This window comes from Rhinatrema bivittatum, chromosome 3 (genome assembly GCF_901001135.1).
Source record: "Rhinatrema bivittatum chromosome 3, aRhiBiv1.1, whole genome shotgun sequence".
Taxonomy (NCBI): Eukaryota; Metazoa; Chordata; class Amphibia; order Gymnophiona; family Rhinatrematidae; genus Rhinatrema; species Rhinatrema bivittatum.
The window spans coordinates 56539776-56557502 of NC_042617.1; the positions used below are offsets into that span (position 1 = coordinate 56539776).

General features: G+C 43.7%; 1 protein-coding gene across 5 annotated transcripts in view; it reads right to left on the reverse strand.

Annotated features, from left to right (window-relative positions):
• Positions 1 to 1922: 1922 nt before the first annotated feature.
• The window catches only part of HHAT (hedgehog acyltransferase), a 598180-nt gene continuing 582375 nt past the window's right edge, over positions 1923 to 17727 (reverse strand). For all 5 annotated transcript variants that reach the window (XR_003855353.1, XM_029593286.1, XM_029593285.1 and 2 more), the window contains one exon: positions 1923 to 2874. Coding sequence is in view for 4 of the 5 variants with exons in the window: in XM_029593286.1 (XP_029449146.1) it covers positions 2783 to 2874 (92 nt within the window). In the remaining variant the exon portion in view is untranslated. The remainder of the gene's footprint in view (positions 2875 to 17727) is intronic.

The window sequence follows — 17727 nt, forward strand, 5'->3', positions numbered from 1 at the left end:
GAAAGACATGGTTTAATGGAACACAGTCAACATGGATTTACCCAAGGGAAGTCTTGCCTAACAAATCTGCTTCATTTTTTTGAAGGGGTTAATTTATTTATTTATTTTCTTTTATATACCGACATTCGATCGAAATATCACATCGGTTTACAGGAAACTGAGAGATAGGGCGAGGTCCGCCCTATTTACATTATAACATGGTAAATTATAACTATTTACAAGGAATATTATAACTATTTTACATTATAACATGATAACAATATTCACAATACATGGTCAGCATTCAGATAAGTTTTAAGTAACAAGAGGGTTTAAGTAGCAAGGGGGGTTAATAAACATGTGGATAAAGGTGAACCGGTAGATGTAGTGTATTTGGATTTTCAGAAGGCGTTTGACAAAATTCCTCATGAGAGGCTTTGAAGAAAACTAAAAAGTCATGGGATAGGAGGTGATGTCCTTTTGTGGAATACAAACTGGTTAAAAGACAGGAAACAGAGAGTAGGATTAAATGGTCAATTTTCTCAGTGGAAAAGGGTAAACAGTGGAGTGCCTCAAGGATCTGTACTTAGACCGGTGCTTTTCAATATATATATATAAATGATCTGGAAAGGAATACGATGAGTGAGGTTATCAAATTTGCGGGTGATACAAAATTATTCAGAGTAGTTAAATCACAAGCGGATTGTGATACATTACAGGAGGACCTTGCAAGACTGGAAGATTGGGCATCCAAATGGCAGATGAAATTTAATATGGACAAGTGAAAGGTGTTACATATAGTGAAAAATAACCCTTGCTGTGGTTACACGATGTTAGGTTCCATATTAGGAGGCAGCTACCACCCAGGAAAAAGATCTAGGCATCATAGTGGATAATACTTTAAAATCATCAGCTCAGTGTGCTGCAGCAGTCAAAAAAGCAAACAGAATGTTAGGAATTATTAGGAAGGGAATGGTTAATAAAACGGAAAATGTCATAATTCCTCTATATTGCTCTATGGTGAGACCTCACCTTGAGTACTGTGTACAATTCTGGTCGCCGCATCTAAAAAAAATATAGTTGCAATGGAGAAGGTACAGAGAAGGGCAACCAAAATGATAAAGGGGATGGAACAGCTCCCCTATGAGAAAAGGCTGAAGAAGTTAGGGCTGTTCAGCTTGGAGAAGAGACAGCTGAGGGGGGATATGATAGAGGTCTTTAAGATCATGAGAGGTCTTGAACGGGTAGATGTGAATCGGTTATTTGCACTTTCGAATAATAGAAGGACTAGGGGGCATTCCATGCAGTAAGCAAGTAGCACATTTAAGACTAATTGGAGAAAATTCTCTTTCACTCAATGCACAATAAAGCTCTGGAATTTGTTGCCAGAGGAGGTGGTTAGTGCAGTTAGTGTAGCTGGGTTCAAAAAAGGTTTGGATAAGTTCTTGGAGAAGTCCATTAACGGCTATTAATCAAATTTACATAGGGAATAGCCACTGCTATTAATTGCATCAGTACCATGGGACCTTCTTGGTGTTTGGGTAATTGCCAGGTTCTTGTGGCCTGTTTTGGCCTCTGTTGGAAACAGGATGCTGGGCTTGATGGACCCTTGGTCTGACCCAGCATGGCAATTTCTTATGTTCTTATGTACTAAAACATAGGATTTGACTTTAAACCATCTCTTCTCCATCATGGGTCCCTTTTTTGCTGAAAGAAAATGAAAAGAAATTAGGGCCCAGGAAATGCTTTTAAGGGAACTACTTTATAATTAAAACTAATGTTGGCTTTGTAGAATCTTCCTTTGGTGGATTTGTTTATAATTCAATTGCAGGAACTATGATGGCTTTAGTGCATTAAAGCTCATAACTTACACAATATCTTGTACTATTCTTAATCACGTGCACTGAAGAATTATATCAAAGAATGCAGTAGTTTCAGACCAATTAACAATAATATTCACTTTTATTAGAAGATACATCCATCACACTTAAAGCACTTGTACATTTCCATTCACATCCTAATCATACTTCCTTCTAGGAACATGTAAAAAAAGATAGCATCAATATAATTTCAGTACTGTTTTATTTTATACAATATGTGCTAATGATGGTCTAGCAAAATATGTCACAAACCAGACAGCGTGTATCTGAGCCATGAGTCACTGCGAATCAGTGTGATGGGTAATCATGTTACAAGGTGTGTGTGTGTGTGTGTAGATTTGCCATAGTCTTAGCAATGTATTTTTTTCTGTTAAAATCTGTGCATTTTGTCAGGAAATACAGCACACAGTCTTTTTAATTTGAGAAATGTATTTGTCAACAAACACACTATGTTTAAATGGAAAAAGATGACAACAAGCCTATTCAACCTGACAAAGCATGTCAGCAATGTGTGGTGTCTCCACTGTTCATTTGAGATGGATGACTCGGTTCAGTCACACTTTCTCTGAAAAGGTTTCTATTGACTTGATTGACCATTTGGACCTGATATGGTTTTTTCAGTGGTCTGTTCCAGATTTGAAAATGAGATTGTTTCTCTGCGGTTGAAATGAATGGCTTTGGTTCCCAGAAGTGAGGAGTGTATTTTTTATTTTTTTTTTTAGCAGGTACCAATGAAAGCAGCCACTATTCACTTGATATTGATATTGAGGCCATGGAGACCTGAGCTATGCAAACAGATTCTGTCGAGTCATTTGTTTAAGGCAGAAAAAAGGCATATGGGTATTGAATTCATATTCAAAAGCATTGATCCATCCTATTTACATTGTAGTCATAGTTAATGATTGAAGATCTTTGTAAAAATGCTAATGTCGAGAATACATTCTGTCCCATTTTATTCCAATGTTAGAGCAGCAATACAGGAATCCAAGAACTGTCATTGTTGCCCAAGGCCAGCCTGCAAGAATAAAAGGAAAAATAAATGCTACAGAATGCATTTAAAACTGAGAATCACAAACTGCTTGATTCACCCAGGCTACAAACATTTGCAGTAGATAGACAAACATTTACTGATTTTAGTAAATAAAATAATTCATCCCATTTGAAAAAAATGAAGCTCAGAGGCATTATGTACAGTTGTGATATTAATTTTTTGCATATCCCTGGCCGAATTTGCAAGATGTGTAGCATTTTAATAAAACATGAGTGATCAGACAAAACACGTCTGTTATTTTTAATGTGCTTCAGATTCAACTATTATGCATCACAAAATAGCACAATCATTAAACAAACCATAGCAATAAAAAAAAATAATAAAACTGTTTTGTTCAAAAGTTTGCATACCCTTGAATGTTTGGGCTGATACTATAACTCAAGTTGACACACACAAGTTGAGATGGAAATGAAGGGTAGGTATCTACACCTATGCCTTGTTTGATTGTCAATGAATTTCTTAGCTCCAGGGCTGCACTGACTTTGGTGGTTAATAAAGCATGGGGAGAGCAAAAAAAAACAAAAACTGTCAAAGGATCTGTGAGCAAAAATGGTTCAACTTTATAAATCAAGAAAAGATATCCAAAGATTTGAAAATGCCAATCAGAACTGTTCAAGCTTTGATCAAGAAGTGGAAAATTATGTGTTCTGTTAATACCAAGCCACGGTCACGTAGACCAAGAAAGATTTCAGACACAACTGCTAGGAAAACTTGTCAGGATGCAAAGAAAAACCCACAAGCAGCTTCTACTGAAATACAGGCTTCTCTGAAACAAAGTGGTGTGGGTGTTTCAGCATGCACAATCAGGAGATGGGCTGCATGGTAGAATTGCCAGAAGAAAGCCATTGTTGCACCAATGCCAGAAAACAGTCTGCTTATAATATGCCAGACAGCATCTAGAGAAGCCTCAAAACTTCAGGAACAAAATAATTTGGAGTGATGAGACCAAAATTGAACTTTGTGGCCACAACCATAAACGCTATGTTCGGAGAGGAGTCAACAAGGCCTTTGAAGTGAAGCACACCATCCCTACCGTGAAGCATGGAGATGGATCTCTGCATTTTGAGGGTGTGCAAGCTAGAGAGGCACAAGGAATTTAGTCAAAATTGATGGCAGGATGAATGCTGAATCTTATCAAAAAATATTGAGGAGAATTTGCATTCAAACATAGAAACATAGAAATGACAGCAGAAAAGGACCAATGGTCCATCCAGTCCACCCAAACAGGCTTCCCATGGTAGTATCTGCCAAGCTGTGCAAGTTACCCCCATGTATAGCAGAGTTGCATTCTTGTAAGAGGTGCTCTCTGAGGACAGCAGGATGTTAGTCCTCACACACGGGTGACATCATCAGATGGCGCCCCCATACGGAAAATTTATGTCAAAGTTTCTAAAACTATGATTAGGCACACTGAGCATGCCCAGCATGCCCTATATCATGTGTCCATGCAGAGTACCTCTCCAGTCTTGAAACAGAGAATTAAGATTAAAATAAAAAATAGGAGTAACCCAACTCTGTGGGGTAGTGGGTGGAATTCGTGAAGACTAACATCCTGCTATATAAGGTGGATAAGTCACTAATGACTGGAGCTCGCTGATCTCATGCAGATCCATGATGGACATAGTCCTCGGGCAGCGAGGGCATCACTGAAAACTGAATGTGGCCATGTCAGATGAAACAAAAGGGGCACAAATTGAAATGATGGCAGCGAGGCATTGATGGCTGGTGGGCACCAATGCACCGTCGTCACGGGGAAGTCGACTGCAAAAGGAAACTTACCTGAATCGCTGAAAACCCTGATTAGGTGATACTATGGGAGGGCACCGAGACTGACCCAGCAACAGAACAACGAGGAAAAACCCATGAAAAATGTGAGAAAAGCCACAGTTTTCCACAAGACCAAAAAACAGCATGAGGCATACAGCCTCATGCTGTATGCCTCATGCCTTCTGCTAAGGTTAGCAACCACCATACCAGCAAGTTACCCCCTGCATGCTTATCTAATTTCTGACCTCTAGCCTTTAGAGATCCACAGTGTTTATCTTCCTCACCATCTCCTCCAGAAGGTCATTCCAGGCCTCCTCCACCCTCTCCTGACATTGGTTCTGAGTCCTCTGCCCTGGAGTTTCATTTTGTGACCCTTAGTTCTACTGTTTTCTTTCCAATGGAAAAGGTTTGAAGTCCATACATCATTGAAGCCTTTTAGGTATCTGAAGGTCTGTACCATATCTCCCCTGCATATCCTCTCTTCAGATTTTTCAGTCTCTCCTCATAGGTCTTCTGATACAGATCCCACACCATTTTTGTTGCTGTTCTCCGGACTGCCTCCATTCCGACTCTATCCTTTTTGAGATACAAGCTCCAGAACTGAATACAATACTCCAGGTGAAGCCTCATCAAGGACCTGTACAAGGGCATTATTACTTCCTTTTTCTTACTGGTTATTCCTCTCTCTATGCAGCCCAGCATTCTTCTGGCTTTTGTTATCACCTTGTCACATTGCTTCGCCATCTTCAGATCCCCAGACACTATCATCCCAAGATCCCTCTCTTGATTCGTGCACATCAGTCTTTAATCCCCCATCACATACAGCTCTTTTGGATTATCGCATCCGAGATATATGATTCTGCACTTCTTAGCATTTAATCCCAGCTGCCAAATTTTCAACTACTTTCTTAAATCACTTTTCATTCTCTCTACTCCTTCAGGTGTGTCCACTCTGTTGCAGATCTTAGTATCATCTGCAACTAGACATACTTTATCTTCTATCCCTTCTGAAATGTCGCTCACAAAGATATAAAACAGAATCGGTTCCAACACCGATCACTGTGGCACTTCGCTTAACACAGCACTCTCTTCAGAGTAGGTTCCATTTACCATTACATGCTGTCTCCTATTGGTCAACCAGTTTGTAATCCATGCCATCACCTTGGCATACATTCCCAAGCTTCTCATTTTATTCACATGTGGGACTGTATCACAAGCTTTGCTGAAAACCAAATAGATCACATCAAGCACTGTTCCTTGATCTAATTCTTTAGTCATCCAATCAAAAAAATCAATCAGATTTGTCTGACAGGACCTTCCCCTGGTGAATCCATGCTGCCTCGGTTCCAGCAACCCACCAGATTGTAGATAACTTTATCCTTTCCGTCAGCAGTGTCTCCATTAATTTATCGACCACTGATATGAGGCTAATGGCCTGTAGTTTCCAGCCTCCTCTCTGCTACCACTGTTATGAAGCGGGACCACTACCGCTCTTCTCCAATCTCACGGCACCACTCCTGTTTCCAGGGATCTATTGAAAAGGTCCTTTAGCGGACCCGCCAGTACATCTCTGAGCTCCCTCAGTATCCTGGGAGGTACCTCATCTAGCCCCATGGCCTTGTCCTCTTTCAGTTTGCCTAGCTCTTTCCATACACTCTGTTCCGTAAACAGAGTTTCGTCTACTTCATCCCCATCTACAATCTTGTCTATCAGCAACAGTCCTGCTCCAGGGTCTTCTATAGTGAACACCGAACTGAAGTATTTGTTTAATATTTCTGCCATTTCTTCGTCTCTCTCCACACATTGCTCCTTGTCACTTTTCAATTTCACTATACCACTTTGGACCTTCCTTCTTTCTCTGATATATCTTATTTATTTAAATTTATTTATTTAAAAACATTTCTATACCGTCGCTAAGTTATATACCATCGCAACGGTTTACAAATAGGCACATAGACGAAGGTAAGTAAATGTAGGTTATCGTACATTCTAACAGGTGCCAATAAAGTTTGGTTACAATTTCATAAATAAAATCATTATTTGAGTATTGTTGGTCAAGTCCAGGTATATTATTGAGTTACTATCTCTTTGAGATATTACTTCTTAAATGTAGGATTGAGTAAATTCTTTCTCATCTGCATTACCCTGTACTTTCATTCTCTACCCTCCAGACTCTTTAGTGAAGGCTTTTTTAAAGAGCCATGTTTTTAAAAGTTTTGAGACTACTCTGTAATCTGAGTTCAGGGGGCATCGTGTTCCATAGTATGGGCCCAGCCAATGATAAAGCCCTTTCTCTCACTTGGGTTAATTTTGCTGACTTTACTGAAGGGATTGTTAGTAGTGCTTTGTTTGCTGAGCGGAGGTTTCTTTGTGGAACGTGTACTCGTAAGGCTGTGTTTAGCCAGTCTGCTTCTTTATCATATATTAGTTTGTGTATGGTACATAAGGCCTTGTATTTTATCCTGTATTCAATGGGTAACCAATGTAAGTCTGCTAGAGTTTCAGTTATATAGTCTCTCCTCTTTTTTCCCGTCAGCATTCTGGCTGCAGTATTTTGAAGTATCTGGAGTGGTCTTATTGATGTGCTTGGGAGTCCTAGTAAGAGTGCATTGCAGTAGTCAGTGCTGGAAAAGATAAGTGTTTGTAATACTGTTCTGAAGTGGGCGGGTGTGAGTAATGGTTTCAATCTTCTGAGGACCATAAGTTTTGCGTAGCCTTCTCTTACTTTTATAGATATGCGTTGCTTCAGGTTGATTTCTGGGTCCATTTTGTCACCTCGCTTTACCTCTTTACAATCCTTTCTTCAGCTTGAACTTTTGCTTTCCTGCTTTCTTTCTTCATCTCTCTCAGTTTCACCAGGTATTCTTCCCTGTGTTCCTCTTGTAGATGGTTTGATCACTGCTTTGTGCAGTAAGACATTTATAGATGTGTCTGTAAACTTTCTTAAAATTAAATCATTCAAAAAGCTGGTTAAGTTCATTATTTGCTTAAAAATGTTTAGTAGGCTACATAGAACTTAAAAACCTTAAATGCCATCCTTTTATCAAAAGATGTCCTTGAACATTCCAGTAAATTTAAATGAAAGGAAACAATTCATTTTCTTGATGTCATTAGGAAATAATTATATTTGGTTTCACTTGTTCTATTAACCTTTGTAGTGCTGCCAAGCCCAGTAATCTTTATTTTAAAGCAGTGCCATTCTCAAATTCATAATATACATCATTTGGAACATGTGTGGTTCTGGTCCTGCTGTCTACTGTTTAACTCTGTACTTAGCGATGCCCAACATTTATGGAATACATTGAATTTTATTATAGAACTAAGATGCTTGTGTTCATTTCATGGATTTTAGGGTCTGGGGTGAAGTTTCCAGGCCTGACATTATTGATATGTCTTGGAAGAAGAGGTCAATAGTGTTTAATATAATTACCATCTTACAAACAAGGTCTAGACTCTTTCTCAGGGATGTGGTAAACCTATGTGGTAAACCTATCAGAATTCTGTGAACATACAAAGTGACATTGCCATGATTAGAATTCTCGTAATATTTGATCAGTCATTAAGAAAGAAAACCTCATGTAATACTGCATCGTGTAAGTCATTCCTTGAAACTGCAAAGCTCCCATTTCCAGAACTGATACATCTATATTTTTAAAAGTTGTCAGATATCAGGATAGAAAATTCTGGAGAAGGACTTATTAATATAAATTCTGTACAGAATCTCTTGATTTAGGCAATACTTTCCTTTAGTAAAAAATATACTGAAAAGCTGAAAACATGGATCTCTATTAACGTGTCTTAGAGACTATTTTGAACTGTTGTGTTAATCTTACTCCTGGGGAGATTCTGTGCAATGGTCCAGTGCAGAATTCCCCTTTTTACGCAGAGTTATGCATTTCCCTCAGAATTTGGTACCAGGACCACAAGGCAGAAGCAACTGATGTGGTGGCAGTATCAGCCTGCAGAGACGCAGAGAGGAAACTTTAGCTGTGGCAGAGCTGACCTGCATGGGCCCAGAGAGGAAGCAGCGAAGGCAACGTCAGCCTGTGTAGGTTAGAAGAGAGGCTGCAGTGCTGGGATGAAGAAGAGAGCAGTAGGATGAAGTCTGAAAAAGAACTAGATAGCCAGCTGGGGTGGGGGGAGGGGGAGAGTAAGAGTATGCAAGAGAGAGTTGGGGATGGCAGAGCAAAGAGAGAATGGGGAGACATGGAGAGAAAGCTGGTGGTACTGCTGGAGGGGGATAGGGAGAGAGAAATAAGGGGAGGGGTATTCAAGCTAGGGAAGGAGCTTTGGGAGGGGGACGGCCATCTGAATCTTGGAGGCACAGAGTGAGCTGGAGGTACTGCTCTACCCACATAAGTGGCTATGAAAGTTGTTCTCAAACAGGCCTATCCTGTAAAGTGCGGCCGCGTTTACCCTGCTCCTAAGCCGCTTTTAACTCATGTTCCGGCCGCGTTAGCCCTTCCTGCAATCCCGAATCCCCTTTAACCTACTCCTACCGCGTCCTAAATTCCCCGGGCAACCCCTTCCGCCCGCGGCATGTATATTGCATGCAAACGAGCGAATTAGCTCGATATTGCATGCAAACGAGCCAATTAGCTATTCCCTAGCATCCCGTAACCCGCGCCCCGACTATCGCTACCTTTCCCTGCCGTTTTGTCGCGCGTTTAACCTGCAAACTTACCGCCTACCCTGACCCCTGCGGTAGAGGCAGGGGTAAGGGTAGGTGGCAAGCTTTCCCCCAGCCCCCGCTCACCTGCCCCGGCCGCGATCATGGGTGCCGGTCTCCGTGGCAGCCCCAGTCCTCTCCCCTGCTCCCGAAGCCAAAAAAAGCTTTTTTTTTTTTGGCTTCGAGAGAAGGGGAGAGGACTGGGGCTGCCACGGAGACCACTTTCCCCCATGCAAGTAAGTTGCTTTGCCGCTGTCAGTTCTCCCCTCCTCCCGGAGTAGGGCACGAAAAGCAGCCTTGCTCCCGGGAGGAGGTAAGACTGACAAGCAAAAGCAAAAAGTAAGTCCCCGATCGGATTTCTCCTGCCTTCCCTCCCCCCACTTTCCCAATCAGTAAATGTAGCCGCTGAGTTTCACAGGGTGGCTTAGATTTAGCCACGGAAAAAAAGGGGCATTCCTGGGACTTTGTTTTTGAAATCCCCCAAAAGCAAAAAGTAAGTCCCCGATCGGATTTCTCCTGCCTTCCCTCCCCCCACTTTCCCAATCAGTAAATGTAGCCGCTGAGTTTCACAGGGTGGTTTAGATTTAGCCACGGAAAAAAAAGGGGCATTCCTGGGACTTTGTTTTTGAAATCCCCCAAAAGCAAAAAGTAAGTCCCCGATCGGATTTCTCCTGCTTAAACTTACTTTTTTTGCAGGCGTCCGGTCCATCTGAAGGTATCTTCCCCCCCTCCCCCCCCCCGGGTAAGATGGCTGCCAGCACGGGGGAAAGCGGCCCCTGTACATTCAATTGGCTGCTCAAGACGTGACGTCACGACGTGTGACGTCACGGCAGCCAATTGCCCCTCTGTTACTCCGTTTATGTTACATACTGTTTTCTGTAAAGGCTTTGCCAATATATCTTTTGGTTGTAAGTTACTTGTAAATCGGCACGATGTGCAAACAGTTGCCGGTATATAAAAATAAATAAATAAATAAATAAAGTTAGGGAAGACATTCTCTTCCTCAGTAGCAATACATGGAGAGACCACTCCATGATATGATTTTCCTTAATACCACCAGATGTTAAAAGTATTATATGTAAAGTGGTGAACCAACACCCCTGATGTTTTTGGAAATATCAAAAGCATGAGAGAGGCATTTCTGTAGATCACATCAGTAGCAAGCTACTGGCTCTGTATACCTACACACCAGAACCATTTGCCATACCCCAAAAATATCATTTAAAAAAATGGAAATGTAACCCAGTCTAGGGATGTGAATCGTTTTTTGACGATTTAAAAAAATCATCAGATATATTTTAAATCGTCAAAAATCGTTAAGAGTCGCGATACAATAGAAATTCCCCCGATTTATCGTGAAAAATTGTAAATCGGGGGAGGGCGGGGAAAACCGGCACACCAAAACAACCCCTAAACCCACCCCGACCCTATAAAACGAATCCCTTACCTTCCCCCACCCTCCTGAACCCCCCCAAAACTTTTTACAAGTATCTGGTGGTCCAGTGGGGGCGCAGGGACCGATCTCCCGCTGTCGGTCCATCGGCGCCATTTTGGCTGCCACTCAAAAATGGCGCCGATGGCCCGATAAAAAAAAACAACCCACCCGACCCTTTAAAAACGACCCCTTAGCTTCCCTCACCCTCCCGATCCCACCAAAACATTTTAAAATTACCTGGTGGTCTAGTGGTGGTCCCGGGAGCGATCTCCCGTTCTCAGGCCGTCGGCTGCCACTCATAAAGATGGCGCAGATGGCACTTTGCCCTTACCATATGACAGGGTATCCATGCCATTGGCTGGCCCCTGTCACATGGTAGGAGCACTGGCTGGCCGGCGCCATCTTTAAAGATGGCTGCCGCCGTATTTAAAGATGGCCGCCGCTGTCGTAAAGATGACCGCTGCCATCTTTAAAGATGGCGCCAGCCATCCAGTGCTCCTACCATGTGACAGGAACCGGCCAATGGCACGGACACCCTGTCACATGGTAAGGGCAAAGGGCCATCGGCGGTAATTTTAAAATGTTTTGGGGGGCTCGGGAGGGTGGGGGAAGTTAAGGGGTCGTTTTTAAAGGGTCAGGTGGGTTTTTTTTTATCGGACCATCAGCGCCATTTTTGAGTGGCAGCCAAAATGGCGCCGATGGCCCGAGAGCGGGAGATCGGTCCCCGCACCCCCACTGGACCACCAGGTAATCGTAAAAAGTTTTGGGGGGGTTCGGGAGGTTGTGGAAAGTAAGGGGTTAATTTTAAAGGGTCGGGCCTCACTAAAAAAAAATAATGATGTAAATCGGAACCAATTCTGATTCACATCACCCCAGAACAGATTTTTTCCCCCCTCTAGCCGAACCCGATCGTTAAGACGATCGGGCACACGATTCACATCTCTATAACCCACCCTTACTTCTGAAAAGAAATCAAGGTCTTAGCCTTTGCACAAAAAGTCAGCAATCTGAAAATATAATCGTTTAAAAAAACACAAGTTGGGATTTTGATTGTGAGAATTGTGAAAAGCTATAATAGTTGGGGGAGAATATTCATTTGAATCACAAACGTTCTTCTCCAACAACTAAAATATAAACTAGAACATCTAGTTAACTCCACCAAGATCTATGTAAATAATTTGGGGAAATGGCACGAAACAGATCTGGTCTTACCAGATGGCTTACCAGACAAATTGAATCAATTTCCTTGGCAGGAAGACCAGAGATTTAGATCAGAGGAGAATACTAGATCTAGTGTACTTGAATGTCAGCAAGCCTTTGGGCATGGTTCCACATAGGTGGCTTATAAACAAACTGAGTACCCTAGGTATGGTCCTTAAAGTGACTGATTGGGTTGAAAACTGCTTGGGTGGGAAGCGACAAAGGGTAGTGGTAAATGGAATTCCACAATGGAATGGGGGATGAAAAGGGTAGGGTTACCAGTAGTGTGCCACAGGGATTCATCCTTGGTCCACTTCTTTCAACATTTTTGTGGGCTATATTGCAGATGGGCTATCAGGAAAGGCTTGCCCTTATACGGAGCACACCAAAATTTGCAACAGGGTTCAAATGGTTGGAAAACATGAGTAGTAATTCAGTGAAGCTTGAGGAATGGTCAGCTAAGATTTGATGCTTAAAAATTTAGGAACATGCATTTGGGTTGCAAAACCCCAAAAGGTGAATTTTAAAAACTCAGCACGCGCATCAATTGGGGAATGCGCGTCTACAATATTTTAAAAGCTACTTATATACGTGCTTATCTCCCGCTGTGCACACATAAAAAAGGGGCATGGTCTGGGCAGAGTCTGGGTGGGGCATGGGTGTTCTGGGGAGGGGCTGAGAGATATGCACATAACTATTAACACATCTGGGTATGCATCCAGGTCCACTGCTGCGTAAGTTTATCTCTGCTATGGAGGAGGTGTAAGTTTAAAAAAAAATGAAAACTAGCCATATCTGAGGAGTTTTAAGATATGGGCTAAATGGAGGTGGTGAACACTATTAAACTAAGGGGTACTTGGAGGACCTAGACCTTAACTGAGTGAACTGGTGGGATGAACTGGTGAAACTGACAATGGCGTGGGCATGCGCCGCTTTAAAATTACCTGACTTATGTGTTAGAAGCTGGAGTTGGGCGCCCATTGTGCACCAACTTAAAATTAGGTGCACATGTGCATGTGGCCAGCCTATTGTATGACATGCACACCAACGCACACATGCAAAAGTACACCCGCATGCCAGTTTGAAAGTTATTGTCCCAGTGAGCAGTACAGCATAGACGTTGCACAAGCGGCATGCTCTCTTTCAATGGAAGAGAGACTTTGAAACAAAGGGGTCATGGGTTGAGGTTGCAGGGGTGTAGACTCCAGAGTAATCTATGGAAATATTTTTTTTACAGGCAGGGTAGTAGATCCATGGAGCAGCATCACTGTGGAGATGGTTGACATGAGGGCTTCTGAGAACCAAACATGATTCAAAACTGGTGGAATGGTGTTAACTTTCTGTAAATCAAAAAAGGACTTTAAATAAATTGCAACACTAATTGGGGTTACCAGATGGCTCCGGGTCATCAAACACAAGCTGATGTTTACTTATATTTTATAGCTTCTCCAAATGCTGAAGTTTCCTTTGATTAATCGTTCCTGTCCCACTTTCCCGCTGCATATGGCCAAGATATTCCTGCTAAATGCACCTTGGAATGTTCAATGTTTCATACTGCTGGTGCCCAGGAGTCTCCCGTGGATATATACCATTCTCTGCATGTTGAATGAGTCTCTTTGATAAAATATTTGTAGAAATAAGAAACAATAATATAAGCTGTTACCTTTTTATCTAACTGGGCATTGACCTCTTTGGGGAATGCAGAGAAGAGAACCTGTGCAACAGGACTATTAAAAGAATTCCGAGATGACATCATCTCTTTTTTAATGCATGTAGTCAATTTTTCTTTGTCCAAAGGTCATTTACTGGCTTGCCTAAAACAAATCTCTGTGTGGTCGTTGTTAAAAAAAAAAAAAATCACTTCACTTGATCCTCTGAATTTTACTAATTATCATCCCAACACCTGTCTATCTTTCCTAATGAAGACCATTGAGTCCACATATAACAGAATGTATAATAGCGAGCTTCAGAATAACTTAAGGGATAAGCCCCAGGTATCTGGTCCAGTTCAGCTTAAGCCACACACAGAAAGCGAATCCTGGTCCCAGGGTGGGTCCCTTAGCAGAGGGATAAAAAGCTAGATCTAGAGGGAACAGCAGATCCAGACAGGCAAGGGAATCAGGATTTTTTCATTTTAAAACAATGGAAGGTGGGAAGCAAAGGGGCCACTGCAAAGCAAGGACATTTTAAGAAGAATGTAATGGACGGCCGGCGCCATCTTTAAAAATGGCGCGGGCCATCCAGTGCTCCTACCCTGTGACAGGGGCCGGCCAATGGCATGGATACCCTGTCACATGGTAAGGGCAAAGGGCCATCGGCGCCATTTTGATTAGTGGCAGCAGACGGCCCGAGAGTGGGAGATCGCTCCCGGGACCCCCACTGGACCACCAGGTACTTTTTAAAAGTTTTGGGGGGGTCGGGAGGGTGGGGGAAGCTAAAAGATGTGTTTTAAAGGGTCAGGGTGGGTTTTTTTGTTTATCGGCTTGGGCGCAGCCGATAAAAAAAACACCGATCAGACCGCGCAAAAAAAATTTCCCGATAGTCCCCAAACCCGGAATCAGAACCAATTCTGGTTCCGATTCGCATCTCTATCCCAGGCTGTAAGCGACGGGCCCTCGTTGGTTGCTGTTTGTATTCAGTTCCCTGTTACCTCTTGCTGTTGGAAGCAGAGAGCAATGTTGAGTTGCATCAAAAATATCAGGCTTATTGATTAAGGGCCGGATTTTAAAAGGGTTACGCGCATAACCGGTCCTGTGCGTGACGGCCTATTTTCTAAAGGCCCGGTGACGGGCGTAAAGCCCCAGGACGCATGTAAGTCCTGGGACTTGCAAAAAGGGGTGGGGCATGGGTGGTCCAAGGGGCGGGGCCAGAGGCCTCTGACACAGCGGCCATTTGCCGCTGTGTCAAAGGATCACGTGCTGGCAAGCTGCTGGTGTGTGCAAACTGTGCCTGCCTGCAGGCAGGTGCAAAAGGTGAAATAAAGATTTTGGGGGGGTTAGAGTAGGGCTGGGGGAGAAAGCTTAGGGGAAGGGGTGGTAAGGTTAGGTTAGGGAGGAGGGAACGGAGGAAGGCAGCGCGCCGATCCCAGATTTTATAACTTGCGCGCGCAAGTTATAAAATCGGGTGTACATGTGCGCGCGCCGGGTAGCATGCGCACATGTATGCCGCACGCACATGTTATAAAATCTACCCCTAAGAGTAGTAACTGCCGCATCAGCAAGTTACCCCCATGCTTATTTGTTTCCCCAAACCATAGAAGTCGGGGTCCTCATTGGATGCTGTCTGAATCCAATTTATCTTTTCCCCTGCTGTTGAAGCAGAGAGCGATTATGGAATTACATCAACAGTATGAAGGCTTATTGGTTAAAGGTAGTAACTGCCACACCAGCAAGTTACCCCCATGCACTCATTTCTTCATTTCCATCCTGTAGTCTTTAGGGATCCTTGGGGTAGATTTTCAAAGGGTTGTGCGCGTAAGATACGCGCACAACCCCCGAAAACCTACCACTGCCTCCCCCTGCATGCGCCGAGCCTATCTTGCATAGGCTCGGTGGCGCACGCAAGCCCCGGGACGCGCGTATGTCCCGGGGCTTGCAAAAAAGGGGCGGGGTGTGGCCTGAGCCTCTAGGCACAGTGGCCATTTGCCTCTGTGCTCGGGATCGCGGGCCGGCTGTTGGCCGGTGCGCGTAACTTCTTTAACAAAGGTAAGGGGGGGGGTTCTAGGTAGGGCTGGGGGGCGGATTAGGTATGGGAAGGGAGGGGAAGGTGCGGGGGGGGGGGGCAGAGGGAATGGAGGCAGGCTGCGTGGCCTGGCGCGCGCAAGTTGCACAATTGTGCACCCCCCTTGTGCGCGCCGACTCTGGATTTTATAACATGCGCGCGACTGCGCGCGTATGTTATAAAATCGGGCATAGATTTGTTCATGCCAGGTTGTGCGAACAAATCTGCGCCTGCACGCAGGTTTTAAAATCTGCCCTATAGTGTTTATCCCATGCCCCTTTGAATTCTTTCACTGTTTTCTTCTTCTCCACCTCCTCCGGAAGGGTATTCCAGACATTCACTGCCTTTTCCATGAGGAAATAATCCCTCAGTTCTATTCTGAGTTGTTCTTCCCTGGAGTTTCGTGACCCCTAGTTCTACTGATTTCTTTCCTTTGAAAAAGGTTTGTTGATTGTGCATCATTAAAACCTTTCAGGTATCTAAAGGTCAGTATCATATCTCCCCTGTACCTCCTCTCTTCTACATATTCAGATCCTTCAGCCTCTCGTCATAGGTCTTCTCATAAAGACCCCACACCATTTTGGTCAATCTTCTCTGGACTGCTTCCACCCTGACTTTGTCCCTTTTGAGATCCAGACTCTAGAACTAAACACAGTACTCCTAGTGAGGCCCCACTAAGGACCTGAACAAGGCCATTATCACCTCCTTTTTCTTAATGATTATTCCTCTGTCTATGCAGCCTATCATTCTTCTGGCTTTAGCTATCACCTTGTCGCATTGCTTCATCATCTTCAGAACTCCAGACACTATTACCCCCAAGATCCCTCTCTTGGTCCGTGCACATCAGTCTTTCATCTCCCATCACATAAAGCTCTATTAGATTACTGCACCCCAGATGCATGACTCTGCACTTCTTGGCATTGAATCCCAGCTACAGATATTCAACCACTCTTCTAGATTTCTTAAATCACTTTTCATTCTATCTACTCCTTCAGGCGTGTCCACTCTGTTGCAGATCTTTTACCATCTATCTCTTCTGCAATGTCGCTTACAAAGATGTTGAACAGAACCGGTCCCAATACTGAACCCTGTGGCATTCCACTTAACACGGTTTCCTCTTTGGACTAGATTCCATTTACAATTACACTCTGCCATCTTTCAGTCAACCAGTTTGTAATCCACACCATCACCTTGGTGCTCACTCCCAAGTTTCTCATTTTATTCACAAGCCTTCTATGCGGGACCATATCAAAAGCATTGCTGAAATCCAAGTAAATCACATTGAGTGCTCTTCTTCGATCCAATTCTCTAGTCATCCAATCAAAAATAATCAATCAGATTTGTCTGACAGGACCTTCCCCTGGGGAATCCATGCTGCTTCGGGTCCAGCAACCCACCAGATTGTAGATAGTTCACTATCATTCCTTTCCTGATATTGCAACTCTTACATTTGTCTGGCCATGTTGAGTAGTTTGTGATTAAAATTAGCGCTAATTGACTAACTTTGTCACCCTTTCCTCACCCTGCCCCCATACTCACTGAAAATGTGTCCGGCTAAATTTATCTGTCTAGTTAGAACATAATTGTTACGCGCCCCGTCCACGGGCCTGCTCACCTCACTAGATCCTCTGCAGATCACCGGTCGGCCTCCCCAGCAGCAGCCACGAGCTCCTCCAGGCCTCGGCATCCCACATGGTGGTCGCCGAGCCTTCCACTGTGCACCAGGCCTCACGCCGGGGTTTGGCGTCTCAAGTGGCATTGGCCACACCCCTACACACGCGAGCGTGGACCGCCCAGCCTCTTGTAGGGCCAGGGGCGGGTCCTAGCTCTGCGGCGCACCCTGATTGAACGTTCAATATAAGGAAGTCCCTGCCTGCACTTCCTTGCCTTGGCAATCGGGTTGGCACTGCATGTGTACTAGTTTGCCTCCGCATTCACAGTCTTGTTCCAGTCTTGTTCCAGTGTCCTACTGTTCCAGCCTTGTCCAGCATCCTTCTGTTCCAGCGTCTGTCTGTCCTGTATCCCC